The sequence below is a fragment of the Diceros bicornis genome, chromosome 5, assembly GCF_020826845.1.
Source record: "Diceros bicornis minor isolate mBicDic1 chromosome 5, mDicBic1.mat.cur, whole genome shotgun sequence".
Lineage (NCBI taxonomy): Eukaryota > Metazoa > Chordata > Mammalia > Perissodactyla > Rhinocerotidae > Diceros > Diceros bicornis.
Genome location: NC_080744.1, coordinates 77,957,960 through 77,978,370, shown reverse-complemented (window position 1 = coordinate 77,978,370; position 20,411 = coordinate 77,957,960). Strand labels below are relative to the sequence as shown.

The 20,411-nt window shown below is 41.5% G+C and overlaps 1 protein-coding gene across 1 annotated transcript in view; it reads right to left on the bottom strand.

The window, feature by feature from the left end:
* The window catches only part of OTUD7A (OTU deubiquitinase 7A), a 194,323-nt gene extending 184,883 nt beyond the window's left edge, over window positions 1-9,440 (bottom strand). Inside the window, exons 1-2 of the mRNA XM_058542267.1 lie at window positions 9,365-9,440; window positions 7,716-7,870 (exon numbers count right to left, since the gene is read on the bottom strand). Of these exons, the coding sequence (XP_058398250.1) occupies window positions 7,716-7,866 (151 nt within the window). The 5' untranslated portion in view covers window positions 7,867-7,870; window positions 9,365-9,440. The remainder of the gene's footprint in view (window positions 1-7,715; window positions 7,871-9,364) is intronic.
* Window positions 9,441-20,411: the final 10,971 nt, after the last annotated feature.

Genomic DNA, 20,411 nt, shown 5'->3' with positions numbered 1-20,411 from the left:
CCAAGGACCCAGAGTTGGAAAAGAGGAGTATATTTCCCGATAAACAACTCTAAGCACTTAGTTCTCAATTTATCAATTCAACTAGTGAACATACATGTATCTTAAAATACATGGACAGCTTCCCTATATACGTATATATATATATATATATATATATATATATATATATATATATATATATACACACACGTGACAACATTAATTTCCAGTTAATGTTCTTTCTAAATGCAACTTGGCTGCTTTATTTGAGGATTTTTTTTCATTGATAGCAATGTAAGTGAGGCATGGGTACAATAAAAGAGCTGCAAGGCCTAAAATTCAGTTACTTTAAAGGTGTGCGAGTTGCTTTCTCTTTAAGTAGAGAATGGACACTTTATAAACAACTCATGTGTTTGGACTTCCACTCAAACATCTTTTTAACTAACTTTTTATATATGTAAAGAGGCCAGACAGAATCTGGCGTATGAATCCTAGTTATTAGTTCTATTGTTTAATAGTTTTTGTGGTATACTGAAGTAGTATTTTATTTGAAAAGCTAAGTAGCCACATCATAAAATGGGTTACTAAAACATTCCTTCAGTGATTAGCTAAGACTCTTTTGAGTGCATACAGTATACAAAGTGCTCTTGTGCTCTATAAGGACAGTGGGTACAAAAATAAAGGGAGGTGACCGGGCTTTGCTGAAAGAACTTGGCATTTACTGACACAAGTGGGTTCAAATGCCAGTTCTGTTATGTGCTGGCTGTGTAACTTTGGGGGATATTCTTCACCTCAGTTTTCTTGCCTATAAAATGGGAAATCTAACCTTTTGCTAATTCATTATGAGGATTAAATGAGATATCATATTTAAAAAGCTCAGTGTCTGACATATAACAATGCACCATAAATGCTAACTACTATGGTCAATGTTATTATTTTTGTTTTTAAGAACTTCTAATTTAATGAGGAAAATAAGTATGTGATTAATTATAAAATAAGACACAACCAATTATATGTTACAATAGAAGTCTACGAAGTTCTGAGGGATGGCAAGGAATATCTAATTAATTCCAACCCTTTCTAGAAATTTCTTTCCGCAGATATCCTCATGGCTCATTCTCTCGTGCCTCAAATCTTTGCTCAGAACTGCCCCCCCCTTTTTTGTGAGGCCTTCTCTGACAGCCCTAATTTAAAATTTTACCCACACCCACACCCCTACCTCCTCCCCTTGATATAGTTTTCTCCACAGCACTGACCATTAAAATACTATAGAACTTACTTATGCTATCTTTTGTCCGTCTCCATGAGGATGAGGATTTTTGTCTGGTTGCTCATTACTGTATAGCCAGCAGCCAGATCCCTCTATTGAGGGCCCAGCATGTGTCGGGTGACGGGGGGACACAGTGACTAAACTTGGTGTGGTCCCTGCTGTAGTGGAGGTCATGACTCAACCTGGAAGAGGAGTAGAGTTTCAAGAACGAGACATAGTGTGTGTAGGGGGACTAGGCAGCACAAGAAATGAGCTTAAGGACAGAGGTGGATGGTGTGTCTGAGGAAAGGGATGGCAAAGGAATGCAGTGGGAGATGAGATGGAAAGGATGGAACAGGGCCAGATGCTGAAGAGACTTGAGTGCCATGTGGAGGAGTTTATTCTACAGGTAACGGGGAAGATCAAAGGATTTGGGGAAACAGAGTCACCCAACCTGACCTTTGCTTCAGAAGCACGACTTTGGCAATGTGCAAAGGGCAGATGTGAAGGAGGCAGGCACCCAGGTAAGGACACACCCTTCCACCCAGAGGCAGATCAGTGTTCACTTTCTCCGTCTTTGTCTCTTTATCCTGCTGTCCCTATGCTGTCTCTTTTTGCCAGGGTCTTTATTGACTTATACTACTCTTTCTTCTCATTGGCCATCCTCTGTTGTACCGTGATTCCCGTCATTGTGTGTGTGTGTGTGTGTGTGTGTGTGTTTAACCTTCTATTTTGAAATAAATAATACTCACAGAAAGTTACAAAAATAGTACAGAGAGGGGCTCATGTACGTTTCAGCAGCTTCTGTCACCATTGCAATTTTTTACCCTTAGAAAGATCTGAGACCTCACAATGAAAATATTTCATTCTTTGAAACACTGGCTTTTAGAAAATCTTGACCCAAATAACTTTGACAACTAAAAGGACTCACCATACATAGATACCCACAGTTTTCCCACTTGTAACAACAGAGGACAGGTTGCAATCCTGGGTAAGATGAAGCAAGGAGACTCCACTGTGTCTCTCCTACTGAAAGCAGCGATGACACCTGAACAGAAGGCACGGAGCAGCTACTGGGCACTCAGAAAAGTAAACAGGAGCAGGCAGACTGAGGAAGAAGACCACAATTCAAAGTACCACAGAACCAGTGGTGAATTTGTCACTTTTTCCCTCCAGTCTCCTCCATGTGAACTCAATGCAGCCCCAAACCCAGAAGTGGGCATTAGCTCCAGGAGAAGCCCTGTTGCTCTGGCTCAAGAAGTAGGAAAGGGCCTCTAATGTTCAGAGAGAGTGTAGAAACCTCTCTTTTAGCCTTTTTTCTTCTAAAAATTGTCTCAGTTCTCTTGTGCCCCAGACCTCAAGCAATTTTGTGGCAGCAATGGGGGATGGCAGGAAAGTAGAACTGGGAGGCAGGGGAACCTTCCTCTCCAATCAGAGGAACTGTGGTCCCCAGAGAGGGGTCAAACCCTATTGCTTTTCTTCTCTCTCTGGCTTCTGACTGCTTAGCTCTGACATGCATATAGTCAAATCAAGAGTGCAGGAATGTGGGGTGAACAAAGTTCCAGTGTGCTGGCTGGAGGACTGGAAAAGAAGAGTCCCAGGGATCCAGAACTATCGAGGAGATTACGATAAGGCAGGAGTTTGGGAAAACAACCCCTTTAAAGTTGTTTATGAATTCTTAGGTTACCTGTGAGCTACACATGTATGGATCTGACCCTAAATATAGACTCCAGAGACTTTGAGTAGTGAGATATGGGACAGACTACTGCCCAGGTCCCAGACTGGCCACTAGGTATTACACAATGAGACAATCCAAATACCACTTCTCAAAGACTCAATGTTGGAACCACAATCCACAGAAGTCTTGAGGAACTGGGAACTTGTGGTCTGAACCCTACTGGGACAATTACCTTCTAAAACAAAAATAACAATATTTTCCATAAGATTTAAACAACCAGTTTCAAAACATAATACTCAAAATGTCTAGGATATAATCCAAAGTTACTTACCATGAAAAAACCCAGGGAAATCTCTACAGCAATGCTAGAATGAGATATTGGAATTATCTGACTTTAAAGCAGTTATTATAAATATTTTTCAACAAGTAAGAGAGAACACTCTTGAAAAATATAGAAAGTCTCAGTAAAGAAACAAAAGCTATAAAGAAGAACCAAGTGTAAATGTTAGAAATGAAAAAATTCAACAAGTAAAATAAAAAATTCACTGGATGGACTCAATAACAGAATGGAGGTGACAGAGGAAAGCGTCTGTTCATTTAGAAATAAATCAATAGAAATTATCCAGTCTGAACAACAGACAGAGAAAAGATTGAAAAGAAAACGAATAGAACTATAGGGGCCTGTAGGACAAGAACGAAAGGTCTAACCTTCAAATCATCCCAGTTCCAGAAGGAGAGGAGAAAATGTGGAGCAGAAAAATCTTTAAAGAAATAATGGCTGAAAGGCTGGTTAATTATTAGAAGGCAATCAATGTAATCTACTACATTAGCTTTGAAGAAGAAGCTTGAAGAAGAAAAAACACTTGATTATATCAATTGATGTATAAAATGCATTTGAAAAATCTTAACATGTATTCATGATAAAACTCTCAGAAAACTAGGAATAGAAAGGAATTCCCTCCACCTTATAAAGGGCATCTACAAAAACCTACAGCTAACATTTTACATAATGGTGAAAGACTGAATGCTTTCCACTTAAGATCAAGAACAAGGCAAGGATGTTCTCTTTCACCATTCCCATTTAACCTTTTTGTTTGCTTGTTTTTGGTGAGGAAGATTTGCCCTGAGCTAACATATGTGCCAGTCTTCTACTTTGTATATGGGATGCCACCACAGCATGGCTTGATGAGTGGTGCATATGTACTCACTTGGGCTCTGAACCCACGAATGCCAGGCCACAGAAGTGGAGCAGGTAAACTTAACCACTATGCCATGGGACCAGCCCCCTCATTCAACCTTTTGAATAGCTCAACCTGGAAGTCCTAGCTAGTGCAATAAGTCAAGAAAAATAAATAAAAGGCATACACATTGGAAAGGAAGAAATAAACTCTCCCTATTCAGAGACAACATGATTACCTATGTAGAAAATCCCAAGGAATACACATACACACACACACACGCACGCATGCACATCCATGAGGGTGCACACATACCATACACTCTAGAACAAATCATTGAGTTTAGCCAGATTTCAGGATACAAGGGCAATACACAAAAATCAATTATATTTCTCTATGCTAGCAATGAACAATTAGAAACTGAAATTTAAAAAAAACAATATCATTTACAACAGTTCAAAAAAAAACCTAGATATAAATCTAACAAACCATATGTAGGATCTAAATGCCAAAAACTACAAAATGTTGATGAAAGAATGCAAAGAAGTCCTAAGTAAACGGAAAGTATGGCTATCCTGACTTCAAGGATTGGAAGGCAAAAAATAGTTAGGATTGATTTATAACAATTTCAATCAAAATCCCAGCAGGAAATTTAATAGACAGAATTAAGCCAATCCTCAAATTTATATAGAAAGGCAAAGGAAATAGAATAGTCGAAACATTTTTGAAAGAGAAGAATAAAGTTGGAAGATTCACGCTAACTGATTTTAAGACTCACTACACTACAAAGCTATAGTAATCAAGATGGTGTAGTGTTGGCAAAGGCATGGATGTATTGATCAACGGAACAGAATTGGCATCAAGAAACAGATTCCCACAGATACACTCAGCTGGTTTCTGACAAACGTGCAAAGGCAATTCAATGGAGAAAGGATAATCTTTCTGACAGGTGGTGCTGAAACAATTGGACATCTACATGTATAAAAATGAACCTTAGCCTAAATCTTACCTGTTATAGAAAAATCAACTCAAAATGAGTCAGAGATGGAAGTGTAAAACATAAAAGTGTAGGGGCCGGCCCTGTGGTGTAGTGGTTAAGTCTGGCATGCTTTGCTTCGGCGGCCTGGGTTCGCCGGTTCGGATCCCAAGTGTGGACCTACACCACTCGTCAGCCATGCTGTGGTGGTGACCCACAATACAAAATAGAGGAAGACTGGCACAGATGTTAGCTCAGGGCTAATCTTCCTCAAGCAAAAAAAGAGGAAGATTGGCAATGGATGTTAGCTCAGGGCGAATCTTCATCACCTAAAAAACCCCATAAAAGTATAAAACTTTTAAGAAACCACATAGGAGAAAATCTTCATGACCTAGAGTTATGCAAAGGTTCTCAGACATGTCACCCAAAGCATGATTCATAAAAGAAAAAAATGACAAATTGGACTTCATCAAAATTAAAAACTTTTGCTCTGCAAAGGGCACTGTTAAGAGAATGAAAAGTCAAGCACAAAGTGGGAGAAAATATTTGCAAATCACATATCTCACAAAGGATTTATACTCAGAATATATAATGAACTCTCAAAACTCAACTATAAGAAAACAAGCAACTCCATTTTCCCTAGAAACAGGAAAAAGGCTTGAATGTATGTTTCACCAGAGAAAATATACAGATGGAAAATAATAACATGAAAGAAAATTTCAACATCATTAGTCATTATGGAAATGAAAACGAAAACGATGAAGAAATACCATTCCACACCCATTAGAATGGCTAAAAGAAAAAGAAAAAAAAAGAAATACCAAGTGCTGGTGAGGATGTGGCATAGCTAGTACTCTTGTACATTGCCTGTGGGAATGCAAAATGGTACAGCATTCTGGAAAACAGTCTGGCAGTTTCTTATAAAGTTAAACATACACTTACCATATGAACCAGCAATCTCACTTCTATGTGTTTCTCCTGGAAAAATTAAAACTATGTTCACAAAAACCCCAGTTATCAAATGTTTATAGCAGCTCGAGTCATAACTGCCCTGAATTGAAACAACTGAACTGCCCTTCAACAGGTGAATGGAGCAACAAACCGTGGTGCCTCTCCAGAATGGATAACGCTTAGCAACAAAAAGGAACAAAATACTGACAGCCACAACTTAGATGAATCTCAAAATAATTATGCTGAGTGAAAAGAAGCCAGTTTCAAAAGATTAGGTTCTGCATGATTCCGTGTATGTGGCACTCTCGAGAGAAAGAAAACTAAAGTGAGAGGAAACAGAGCACTGGTGGCCAGTAGATGGTGTAGGGAGGGCATGAAGGTAAAAGAGAGCTGGAGGGGGTATTGGGCGGTGATGAGATGGTTCTGTGTTGTGAGAGTGGTAGAAGGAACACAAATCTATGCAAGTGTTAAAAAAACTGAGGTGAAGGGAAGTAAAATAATTGGCCCTACATCTCATAGCCAGTAAGTAGCTGAGTCTGGATTTCACCCCCGCTCTCATTGCCAACCTCACTCTAAACCTCCTTCACACTCCTGGTCGCTTAAGAAAAGCAGTGGGAACTGTCAGGGAGACATTATATAACAGGACCATTGGGAAGTAAGACTAGCACTTTGATTTACATATATGACAAAAATTCTCTAAGCATAGTTTATTCTATACCCCGAGTTTGTTTGAAATTCTCGGAGATTCAGAGAAATTTAAAAGCTATGCCATTGCCACCACCATTTTCTCAGAATCCTCCAATAGATGGTTCCTAATTTTCAATAGGATTGAATAGTTACCTCCACCATTCACACAGATGTACACTAATTCTGATTTTTCCTAAGTGAATTAGGAATCATCATGACTTACAACACTGGACCAAGTGTTAACTAATTCCACAAACAGCAGTTTACATACTTGAAGCAAAGTGTAATCATATAAAAGTTCTCTCTTCTCACACATTTGATTGTCCTGAGAAGTTATAACCAGCTCTTCCTACCTCTTCTCTTTACCTCACCGCAAGAAAAAAAAAATGTCAAAAATACACAAAGTAAATCCATTTTAGAGACTGAGACAGAAATTAAACATTAATTTTGAGTCCATTATGATTATAGCTGAATACATATCCGAAAAGATTCTACATACTGTCTATGGACATTTTTCATGCAGCAAATGATATCTACTCTAAAAGCTTGAGGATGAATTTTGCCTTCCTGCTTGTGAATTATTACCATCTATTCTACTGGTTACTAGGCAGTTTTTTCACCAAAAACTTTGGCCTAAAGTATTTCTGTCTCAGCTAAGATAAAGATAAGAAGCTCAGGTCTCCAATAAAAGTGTTTTCTTGAGTGTTCTGTAATTCCTGCTCTACTGAATATATTTTCTTTAAAAAAATAATTACTGATAAATTTTGACTCATTATCTGGTAGCTTTAACGTAAAGCCTAGCTAATGCTTTCTGCACTTTTACTGTAGAGGATATTCCATACCCCAAATAAAGTCAAGAGTAACAAAAATAATTTCACCACCAACACCTTCTTTTACTTTTTAAAGAGTCCAAGTGCCACTGTTGTCAGGTAACAGAAATCTTCTTATCTTTTGTCACCAGCTTGGAAGGTAGTCACACCGAAGAGGGTGGTGTGGGGGATGAGGAGGCGGGCTTACCTTCCAGCAGGTCTCTGGCCAGACCAGGTTCTGCCCCTGTGGACCGAACAAAGTCTGACAGGACTGCATCCATATCAAGAGTCATATGATCATGTAGAAGGGCTGCCCAACACTCAGCTGAGGTGGGGTTTGGAAGCAGGCTAGAAACCATCCATCTGCAGGAAACAAGACAGAAGGAAAAGTGATGGAAGTGGCGATATGAGCGAGAACACAGGCAGAGACCCAAGGGAGAGAGAGAACCAGTTCTGCCTGCTGTGACATATTTTTGAGCTGGTTTGGGACAACCTCTTGAGTCTTCATATAAGACGTTAAATAAAAGTCAAACTCAAATATGATCCCTCTGTATGTGTCATATGAGAGAAGGGGTCGTTACCAGCTCCAGTGCTTCCGACCTGCATTCACTTGCTGTCAATTCCAATGACAACCGATTGAAAAGAAGATAGACTAGATAGTTTTTAAAAAATCAAAGACCTGAGTACACTTAGAGAGATTAATTTGGAGTCACTAGATTTCTAATCCTCATCCAAGTTATACAGATATGTAACACTTTCACAATGTAATTGTGTTGCCTGCTATATCCCAATTAGTCCTTTATCAGCGAGCCAACACACCCCCTCAGCTCTCACCCCTCACTTGGCTCTTAGAAAAGACTCCATGTGAATCCAGAGTTCGCTGAAATACCAAACGTGCTGAAGATGATGACTAAACTATCTGCCCTCTCTCCAAGAGTTTCCATAGTTACAGTAATAATCCAACAAAATTCATAAAGATGTCAAATTTCCTAGGAAGAATAATCCCAGTTAGAAAGATACAACGGGCATCCTGCAGCTTGACCACAGGCTGTACCAGCCAATTCTTGGAGGAAAAGCAACCAGCACATGGTATGTGAGGGTGACTCATGAACTAGTGAACCAGTGCTGGGCCACTGGTAGATAACCCACTTATGGCTGATACAGTGCTAAGGCATCCCTGTGTTTGCATACATAAGGGGTCAGCAAATTATGGCCTGTGGGACAAGTGTGTCCACCACCTGTTTTTGTAAATAAGGCTGTATTGGAAGACAGCCACACCCATTCATTTACATTTCATCTATGGTTGCTTTTGCACATGGCTCAGTTGAACAGTTAAAACAGAGACCATGGGGCCCACAAAACCAAATATATTTACTATCTGGACCCTTATAGAAAGTTTGCTGAGCCCACTTTAGATGATGGAAAATTTTATAAATTTTCTTTATATACTTATATAAAATAAGTATATAATTATGTATGTAATGAATTTTACATGCTGTGGGGTGAGTTTCAATCCCATGCTACTGATGAGTGTCCTCTGTTCCTTTTTTCAGGATAACCACTTGGATGCTCTGCTCTGTGGGCTAGGTTCTGTGATGACCGCTGCTGCTTTAGAGCCAGGCGCACTGGTCAAATCTGTGCCCCAGATCTGTGACACGCTGTCTACCCTCTCTGAGCCCAGTGATTGTAAGCCAGGGGGAATAAGCTCATCTAAGATGCAAGACTCTCAGGATTGGGGATCAGGTGGGGAGGTCTGTGACCTCAGAGATGTTCATTGTTACTACACCACCTTGCACACGGTTCTACTTGGGTGTAATTTTTGGTTGGTGTGGCTAGAAAATAAGAAAATTATTTGACCTGATGTATATGGTACCAATTAGGAGATTGCCTTCTTCCTTCTCTCCATGCACCGGAGAGCCTCCTCTTTCGTCACTTCCACCTGGGGGACAAATCAGAGAATAAGAGCATGTTATTCTCCTGACCTTCAGACAGAGGCTGAAGGCTTTGCTTCTTGTCACACTAGGGAGGCTGCATCTGGGGCACAGCCAACTCTCCACAGCATGCCCGCTGCTTTTCTGGGGCCTACCAGCCGGCCATCAGCTCCCACATCCAGGCGGCTTCTGCAAGGTCTCAACTTTCCCCATTTTAGCAAGCACTTATATTTCTTTCTTTCTTTTTTTTTTTTTTTTGTGAGGAGATCAGCCCTGTGCTAACATCTGCCAATCCTCCTCTTTTTTTGCTGAGGAAGACTGGCCCTGGGCTAATATCCATGCCTATCTTCCCCTACTTTACATGGGACGCCGCCACAGCATGGCTTGCCAAGCAGTGCGTCAGTGCATGCCTGGGATCCGAACCAGGGAACCCTGGGCTGCCGCAGCAGAGCATGCACCCTTAACTGCTTGCACCACCTGGCCGGCCCCACAAGCACTTATATTTCAATGAGTAGCACTTTCACAGTACAGAGCTGTTTCAAACCTTACTAGTAAACAACACACCAATACATTTAATCTTAGTTATATTTTTAATTATAGTAACATACACATAACATGAAATTTACCATATTAATCATTTTTAAGTGTACACTTCAGTGGCATTAAGTACATTCACATTGTTGTGCAACCATCACCGTCATCCATCTCCAGAACTTTTTCATCTCTCTCAACTGAAACTCTGTCCCCATTAAACACTAACTCCCATTTCCCCATACCCCCAGCCCCTGGCAACCACCATTCTACTTTCTAGGAATCTTATATAATTGAATCATATAACATTTGTCCTTTTGTGACTGCCTTATTTCGCTCAGCATAATGTCTTCAAGGTTCATCTGTGTTGTAGCACGTGTCAGAATTTCCTTGCTTTTTAAGAGTTGTCTTAGTCAATTTGGGCTGCTGTAACAAAATACCACAGACTGGTAGCTAAAACAACAGATGTTTATTTCTCACAGCTGTGGAGGCTGGAAGTCCAAGATCAAGGTGCCAGCAGATCCGGTGTCTAGTGAAGACCTGTTTCCCTGGCTCGCAGAGCACCAATTTCTTGCTGTTGAGACTGAGGACTGAGAGAATGAGCCCTAGTCTCTTCCTCTTCTCATGAGGACGCTAATCCCATCAAGGGGGTTCCATCCTCATGACCTCATCTAATCCTAATCACCTCCCAAAGGCCCCACCTCCTAATATCATCACTTGGGGACTAGGGCTTCAACATATGGATTTTGGGGGGACACAAGTATGCAGTCCACAAAAAGCCTGAATAATATTCCATTACATACAGACCACATTTTGTTTATCCATCATCCATCAATGGTCACTTGGGTTGCACCCACCTTTGGCTATTGTGAGTAATGCAATCTCAGGTGTTTTCATATGTATACCAAGTCACCATGCTGTGACTGTTACAAGCACCCACCAGTGTTGTAGTGCAGATTTATGCCCACACCTCCTCCTCTGTACCTTGTCCTCGATGCAGACAGAGATTAAAATGCAGGCTTAAAATGAATTTTTCACCCAAATTCATTTGCATGGCAAGATGCTTGCCACTGTGCATATCCCCTTGAAGACTTATTTCTTAATACTAATATCACCACTGCCACCAAGGCCTCATATTCCTGCACTGTGATGATACGGGAGGAGCTAGGTCAGTAGGAACGTGGGCTTCTGATCACCTTCGCTGTCCTCACCTTGCTGCCCCCTGCCACCCCTCTAAAGTGCACTGCTGGGCCCCTCAACGTGCCTTTCATGGGCCAAGGCACCCACACGGCCCAGTTCTAGTGGCGTGAGGCTCAGGGTCCTGGTTCTGCAATCTTATTTATTCCCGTGCATCTTGGCCCTTGGACAGAACTTCTCTGAGGGTCTTGTCTACCGCCCTGGGGACAGTGGTATGTCAAGCTATTCTTAGGAAAGGCAGTTCAGCATGGGGACAGGAGCTTGGCTCTGGGATCAGTCTCTCAGTGCCAAGGTGGCTCCGCCACTACTGCCTGTGTGGCCCCGGGATGCTGTTTCACCTTCTGTGCCTCAGTTTCCTCACTGGTGGAATTAGAATAGTAGTACCTCATAGCTACTCGAAAGTTTTAAGGAGTTACTGCATGAAATGCCCTGGCCTGCATACCTGCTCAATAAGCATTAGCTATTATTGAACTAGCAAATGAACTCTCAACAGGGACCCTGAGACCACCCTCGCCTAGCCAGGTCTCCACCGAGGAGCAGAACTCCTGCCACTGGAACCGCTGAGGAACTAGACTGGATAATGGAGGTGCATCGGATCCTGTATTCTCACCGCCTGTGCCCAGTCCCACTGCATTTTCAGCAGGAAGAAATACCAGTGAGCTTGCTAATTGATGATAGGTAGGCATGAACTCGAGACAGGCAGGGGCCTGTTCCCAAGAGCACCAGATACAAACCCGCCCCCCATCGCTACTCAAACATAGGTGGGGTGACCTGTACCCCCTTTCCTGGCTGAGCCTCAGTCCCTGAGTCAGGGACATATGGATGCAGAGGCCTGCAAATGCACGGTGGGAGACTGATGGAGAGTTCCAGGAGGGAGGCCTGGAGCACAGCTCCTGTATCCACCACCAAAGCCCACCTCCTGAGCCTCGGTCCCCTCCCTGCAAAATACAGGGTTTTGGCCAGGCAAGCTAAACTCTTTCTGTTGTAATATCCCACGGTTTGAATGTCTCAAAAAGGAGAGAAGAGCTGAGGTTTATAATTGTTACATGAAAATTGATGAAAAATGAAACTGAGAATCCTCTTCCCTTTTATTTCTGTGTGTTCATGAATCTGCCATTCTTCCTCTTCTGAGCTGCCTTGTGAAAAAGACATGTGGTGGGCAGGGGTGTCTCTGTGGTTTATGCAGCAGGAAGAGTGCACATCTGAGAGGCAGCATTGCTCCCTTGAGGGCTGGACAGATGGGTCTTAATAGGCTCTGTGGGGAGCTGCCAGCTTCCAGCTTTCTTCCCTGTGGTCACCTGTGTGCTACAAGGGGGGACTGTACCCCAGGCCCTGGCCCCAACCACCAGGACAGTGGCAACTGTCTGAGAATCAGAAGACTCACTACCCTTGTCTTGAATACCAGATACCTGGCTAGGCATTTTCCTAAAAACCTCTGTTGAACATCGTCTGTATTCTTGAGTACATATTTTTATTACTTCTCTTTATGTGTGATGAGACTGAGGCTTTGAGAAGGGAAGAGCTGTGGGGACCTTGCTGAGATGTGCCCTGGTCTCCAGGTGTGGCATATTTCCTCTTGCTCCAAGAGCTGTCCTTGACCCTTTGTCTGTCCCACAGCACGGAGCCAAGGCCATGTCTGACCCCTGGGCTTGCCGCTCCCTCAGAGGGTCACCCACAAGCACATGAGCACAGAGGTCCTTCCCACGCCCTTCGCTCTTTCCACAGAAGCCTGGCCTCTTGTGGCCCCTGGCTCTCTCCCTACCAAGCCCTGACTCCTGGGAGAGTCTCGTGAACACTCCCAAATGCTCTAGGCTGTCTCTCACACTGAGAATGTTCCTAGTGCAGCTCCCCTCAGAGTCCTGCTTGGCTGTGACAAGGCTCTGTGCCTCACCCCTGTCCACCCCCGAGCCATGCTCTGTACCAGTGGTCTTCCCTTAATTCCTGTGACAATTCCTACACACCCAGACTCCCAACTAGAGGGGACAAAAGCCATTGCCATAGGCCTCCTTAAAACGCAGATCTGTCTCTCTGCCTCTCTTGTCTCTCCCTCACACACACACACACACACACACACACATGCTTGTGCACTTCGGATGCAGACAGCCTGAGGAGAGACTCATCCACTGGTGGTAAGCACATCAGGTGATTCTGATGGAGGGAGTCCTGTCCCATGCTTTGGAAAATATTGCTAAAATTGAAATCGTACTAAAAATGTACTATCCATACATCTTGCTTCACATTAGGCTTTTGTTCCTTATTAAATAGGCAAGTTAATGTCAAGTTTAAATAACCAAATAAAGCAAAGAATTATCCAGCTTCCTAGAAAGCACTCCACACATTTACTTAAAAGACCTTTGTTCTGGTAAATTAGTTTAATTAAACGTGGGCTTGGGTGTGTGACTTTGTTCCTGCTCCCTCACTGGGCTGAGCAGGGGAGGACCCTCCTCCTTAGCTCTGCCACACCCTAAGTGCCGGCCCGTGACCTGGCTGATGGCAGATGCCTGACAAACAATGTAGAATGATGGACCTATTGGGCACCGCTTACATGAGATTAAGTGAATTACAGTGTCTGTGAAAGAGCTCTGTAAACAATTAGGGCTACACAGATATTTGAGATAATCCTCTTGATACTGGGCGTCAGAGCCAGGGCCTTAGAAATTGTGATTCTCAAAGTGTGCTCCTCAGACCAGCAGTAGCAGCCTCCTCTGGAACTTGCTAGAAATGCACACTCCCAGGCCCCACCCCAGACCTGCTGAATCAGAATCTCTGGGGGTGGGCCAAGCCATCTGGTTTTACATGTCCTTCAGGTGATTCTGCTGTGGGCTGAAGTCCCAGAACCACTAGTGTCAGAGATGTGAATTCAGCTTGTTAATGAACATTTGCAAAAGGGGTAAAAACAATGACACCGCATTGGAGGAAACACAGTGACATTTGTTTTCCTTTATAATTGTTTTCTTTTCTTATGTTAATTTCTGCCTTCCCATTTCTCTAACCAAATTTTCATTCCCTTCCTTCTTCAGCTGAAACAGCAAATTGGCCAGATTTTCAGAACTCATACCTCCAACCAATAAACACTTCCTGCTCTACCCACCCCCTCCGGGCACCTCTTTCTGGGCTGTTCCAACTGCTGGTCCAGGCTGGTGTCCAGGCCCTGCTGAGGTTCTCCCTCGCCTCCCAGGCTTGTGCATGGCCCACATTCCCAACTGGGAGCTGCTCTCTCTGGGCACATGGGCACATTTCCCCCTGTGCACAGGCTCATGCAGGGCCTATCTCCTTGCACTGCTCTCAGACCTCAGCCCAAGGCCACCTCTGGTACCCTGGCTTGGAATCACAGAGTGTTAACGCTGGATGGGTGTTCCTGACTTAAATTCCACATTCTTCCCAATACTTGAGGTGGCTGCTTTCATTTATCATTCAAGCAATAGCATTCATTGGGCTGCTACCCTGTTTAGGCCACTGTTTAAACACTAGGAACTCTGAGTTCCTTGGGCCCTCCCACCAGGAGCTTCCCAAGGATCAGAGAGAGAGATGCAGAAACAGGCACCGCCTTGGTCGGGACTGCTGGATTTGGGGGATCCTCAAGTGGAGGAGTTGGTCTAACCAGAGAGAGCAAAACTGCAGGACAGAGGTGTAGCAGGATAAAGACGAAAATTGCATCAAGGTCTATTTTTCATTAACTTCTGTTTCAGTAGAGCCTAATAAAACTGGAAGGTGACAAGATGGGAAGGAGGAAGACCAGGACTGGGAGTTGGAGGCAGAGACTGATGGTCCGACCACCGGGTCAGACAGAGGGAGAGCACCGGGGGAAATGAGTGTGTAAAACTGCTCTCCACCTCCAGGGCTGCAAACAGGCTGGTCAATGCCTTGTATCTAATGTTTACCTATCCTCACAAAAGGCCAGCTGTCTGAGCACTGGAATCTGACTTCACTCTCCTTTCTGCTCTCCAGGCTTCACAGTGCCTGGCAGATAGCAGGCCCAGGACTAGGGTGAGGCAGGTGAGGTATATGTCGAAGGTGCAAAATTTAAGAGGGAGTGAAAATCTCAGGAATCAAGATAAACAGTATTTTAGTGCTACATTTAAAAATCAAAATTAGTGCAATCTTGAACAAAATACCAACATTTTAAATGAAGGCAGGATCAGCATGACTGATTCTTCCTCTGGCCTCAGGCTTCGTACGGTGGGCAGGCACTGGCACACATCCAGAGTTTGCTCCCTGGTGCTCGGTGTCTCTAAAAAGACTCTTTAGAACATAACCACAGTACCACTATCACGCCCCAAACTAGCAATCATTCCTCAACGTCATTAATATCCAGTCAGTGTTCAAATCTCCAATGATCTCAAAAACAAAAAATTCACATATGTTTTCCAGTTTGTTTGAACCAGGATTCATATAAGGTCCATGCATTGTAACTGACTGATGTGTCTTTTTTAATCTATAAGTTTTGCCTCCACCTTTCTTTTTTCTTTGTTGAAAAAGCCTGATCATTTTCCTTGTAGAGTTTTCTACCGTCTGGCTTTTCCTGATTGCTCCTGTGGTGCCAGGTAATATGCGTCTCTGTACTCTGTATTTCCTGTAAATTGGTACTTGGATATGAGGGCTTGACCAAATTCAGGTTTAATTCTGGACAAAAATACATCATAGGTGGTGCCGTCTTCTTCAGTTAGGTGGTACAGAACATTTATCTTTGCTTGTGGAGGTAGCAGTCATTGTTGATCACTGTCCAGACCCAGCAATTCACTCAAGGCTGCACATGTTGATAATCGTTCATTCCTTCTTCATTTATTAGCTAGAATATTCATATAAAGGGAAACTTCCACTAATATCCTATTTGGTTACCCAGCAGTAGACTTCAAACAGAAACAGCAAGAGAAAAGCTTTATTTGCCTTGTTTCAACTCACCATCTTACTAGATGAGTGGGTTCACTTGTTTCCTCCAATGGTGGTCAATTCATTTTCTTTATTTAAATATCATTTTACACTCATAGACTTAAACATATTTGATGCATTTAAATCCATACAATGAAGATGCAATTATCATCTGTATTGATGCTCAAATTGTCCCAATTTTGGCCAGTGAGAGCCTCTTACAGCTGGCTCCTGAGTACTGAGTCAACTTGCCTTGACCCTGGTATCCTCCATCCATCGTTTCCTTGCTATTAGGAACATCAAGATGTTTCAAGTTCATCTTGTACATTTCCTGCTCCAGAACTGGAATAAGCCATTTCTCCAAGGAGCCATGAGTATTTCGTGAGAATGGCTTTTCAGGACCACAGTCTTGGTGCTTGGTGTACCCACTGCTACTGAGACAGTTATTGTTTATGGGACTTTTTAGTGGACAGAACTAAGAAATATGTGTGTTGATTTTAATACAAAATACATCTTAAGTTCATTCTAGTATTTCCAATTCAAATTGAGGATTTCAGAGTTTTTATTTTGCCTCATCCATCTTACATATGAACTTCTTCAATCTACTCCTGATCCTGGTTCTTAATAACATTGGGAATGATAGAATATTATACAATTACTCATTCAAGTTTTCCCACAATTTACACAAAAGAGTCCCAGAATACTAATAAAAGACTAACACCAGCAGAATGATTACTGTAAACAGTTTGCTTGTTTGTTTATCAATAGTATTTATTTTCTTTGGCCTTAGGTTCATTTGCATGAACAGGTAAATTACCAGGCTTTAAAAGTCACCTTGAATAGCTCTCTTTGTTGTGGCTATGCCACCAAGTAAATACACATACAGGTCCACTTGCTTCATTTTATTGTTATTTTAAAGACTGCCTTTTAAAGTTAACTTTGTTTTATAATTTTGTAAAATATTTACAAAGTCCCAAAGCCCAATCTCAAAAACAAGGTATATTCAAAGAAGTGTGACTCTATTCTGTCCTCTTTGCTCTATTCCGTTCCTTGCTCTATAATTTTGTGTTTAGTTACCTGGTTTATACTCCCTTTTTCACTTTAGTGGATTTTAGAAAGTCATATTGCATCCTCCCATTGCTTGGAGAAATGATATGCTATAGATGCTTTTCTCCATATTGCTTTTCTTACCTTACATACCTCCTGCAGCTCACTCTGCTCCAGCATCAAGAGATCTTTCACATTCATTATACCATCTATAACAACAAAGGTCTACAAACAACACAAATGTACACCAATAGAGGATTGACCATTGCTCTGTAGCTCCAGAAAGGAATGAAGACGATTTCCTGTGTAAATCTTTCATATTTTTTCAGTGTTTCTTTGGGATAGATTCCTAGAAGTGAGACTGGATCAAAAGACAATGCTGATGGAATACTACTATTGCTAGATGCTGCCAAACTGTCCCCCATAGACGTTGCGTCAGTTTTCATTGCCAATGGCAACACGAAAACTCTGACCTATAGAGTATATTGTTGACTTTTGGATTTTTGGCCACCTCATAGGTGAGAAACAGTATCTCACTGTAGTTTAAATTTGCATTTATTTCTCTAAGAGTGAACTTGAACATCCTCTATTACGGCTGAGAACCATTTTCCTTTTATTTTCTGTATACCATCCAATTCTCTAGTCCTTTCCCCCCTTGAAATACGATTATTGGTCTTTATTTTCCCTATCATTAGTAGCTCTCTATATATTAGGGATAATAAACCTTTTTCTGTGATATACACTGAAAATATTTCCCCTAGTTTGTCATTTGTCTGTCTCCTTTGCTTTTGATGTCTTTTCCCTCGCAATTACAAAAAAAGTTTGTATTGGGGGGACGACTAGGTAGAGCACAGAGGATTTTTAGAGCAGTGAAACTATTCTGTATGATACTATAATGGTGGACACACGTCATTATAAATTTGTCAAAACCCATAGAATGTTGTTAGAGGAGGTCATCTAGAGGATGTGACCACTGGTTGACTCAAGAGCCGGAGCTGGGCAATCAGAGACTCCTTATTCTTTCCCCTGTCCTTGGAATATATGTCCTGCCTACTATCCCCACACTAGGAGCTGTTTCAAGGACGCAGCCTTGAGAGAGTAATTGTGGTGGATACCACGTGGTTTGAATATGAGACTGAACGCAGTTAAAGCATCTCTATAAACTTTGAAGATTCTGGCAGGCAGATGAGGATATCTACTCATCTTGCATCCACCCAAGACAAGCCTCGTATGTAAGTTCCCTTGCTTATTACAACCACCACATACCACTATGGAGTATCTGCCTCTTTCTCCCCTCTCTCCTTGCCCTCCGTGTACGAGGGCTAGTATTGGATTTCACCTGGGGAACTCCAGAGGTTATGAAGCAACAAATGTACAACACCAAGAGTGAACTCTAATGTAAACTATGACTTTGAGTGATAAGGATGTGTCAGTGTAGGTTCATTAATTGTAACAAATGTATCACTCTGGTGGGGGCTGCTGATAAGTAGGGCAGGCTATATGTGCGTGGGGGCAGGAGGTATATGGGAACTATCTATACTTTCTGCTCAATTTTGCTGTGAACTTAAAACTGCTCTGAAAGATTAAGTATATTATAATAGTTTATATATAGTTTTGTATATTTTCCTTTAATGCTTCTGGATTTTGTCTTAATTTGAAAATTTTTTCCCATTGCCAGATTACAGAGGAATTCACCAGTGTTTCTTTCTACTAATTGAAGGGTTTTATTTTTTATATTTAAAACTCTGATGTAGTTGGAGTTGATCCTGGTGCACCAAGTGAGGAATGGATCCGATTTTATCATTTTCCCTAAGTCTATCCAGCTATTCTAACATCACTTATGAACAAGCCCATCAGTGGGCATAAGTCCCACTGATTTCAGATGCCTCGATTTTTGTATTCTAAATTTGCATAGGCATTTGGGTCTATTTCTGTATTTCCTTGTGAGGTTTATTCCTAGGTATTCACAAAATGCATCTCTTCTTCCATTACGTGTGTTAACTGGTTATCATATTTATAAACAAAGCTATTGATTTAGCAGTGTTAAATTTATATCCTGCTATTTTACTAAATTCTTAATGTTTTTTAGAAATTTTTCCATAGTTTTTTTTTTGGTTTTCTAGGTATATAATCATATAAAATGCAAACAGAGATTGTGTTACTCTCTTAATTTTCAATTCTTAAGCCTCTTTTCTCTTGCCTGACTGAACTGACTAATTCAACACAATATTAAATATTAGTAGAGGCAATAGGCATCTTTGCTTTGCTCCTAACTTTAGTGGGAATAACTTCAGTGTTTCCACATTGAGTAAGATGCTGGCTGCTGGCTTTTGGGCTATAAACACACACACACACACACACACACACACACATATGTTTAGAAAGCATCCATAAACCTTATTGAGTGATTTTATCATGGATGGATGTTGACTTAGACATCATCTTTTTCCTAAGATCTACTAACTAGACTTCTAATATTAGCATTTACTCATATTTCTGGAATAAATCCCCTTTAAACATTCATTGGTATTTCTTTTTTATGTGCTTTTTGATTCAGTTTGCTAATTTTTATTTAAAATTCTTACATTGATATTAATGCATTAGATTGATACATGGTTTTTATTTTTATGTGCAACCTTTGTCAAGTTTTACAGTCAAGTTTTACAATACATTATAGACACTAAACAAAATTGGCAGTTTAGCTTCCTTTTCAATTCTCTTGCAATAACCTAAGTAGCATTGGGGTCATCCGATATTTGAAGGTTTGGCAGACATTCTCTATGAATCAATCTGTTCCTGATGATTCTTTTAGGGGGGACTCTTTTATAGGCTTTTCTATTTTTTTCTGTGGAAATTACTGTTTGGACTTTCTATCTCTATAGGATTCAATTTCGTTAGATTGTATTTTCCTACAGATTTATCCATTTTATCTTGGTTTTCAAATTTATTTGAATGCAGTTGGACAATAAAAGAAATTCTTCCCATGGATCTAAATCCTCTCTATGTTTAAATGAGGAAAATAACTACTACTTTCTGGGTACCCGGGATGATATTCACTGTGGCAAGTGCTTTATGGGTGAGTTAACTCTCATACAGACGACAACTCCACAAGGCCAGTGGCTTTGTTCCATTTTACTGAAGCTCAGAAGCCTGGTGGCAGAGTTATGATTCCCATATGACCCACTTTGATCCAATGGTCACCATTCACTGCCCCTTTAAAACAGTACAGGGGTCTTCAAATGTTCTCAGGTCAAAACATCCAGTGCCTTTGAAATATAGTATGTGCACAGATGCCCGATCAGAAGAAAACATTTCCTTAGTTGATACTC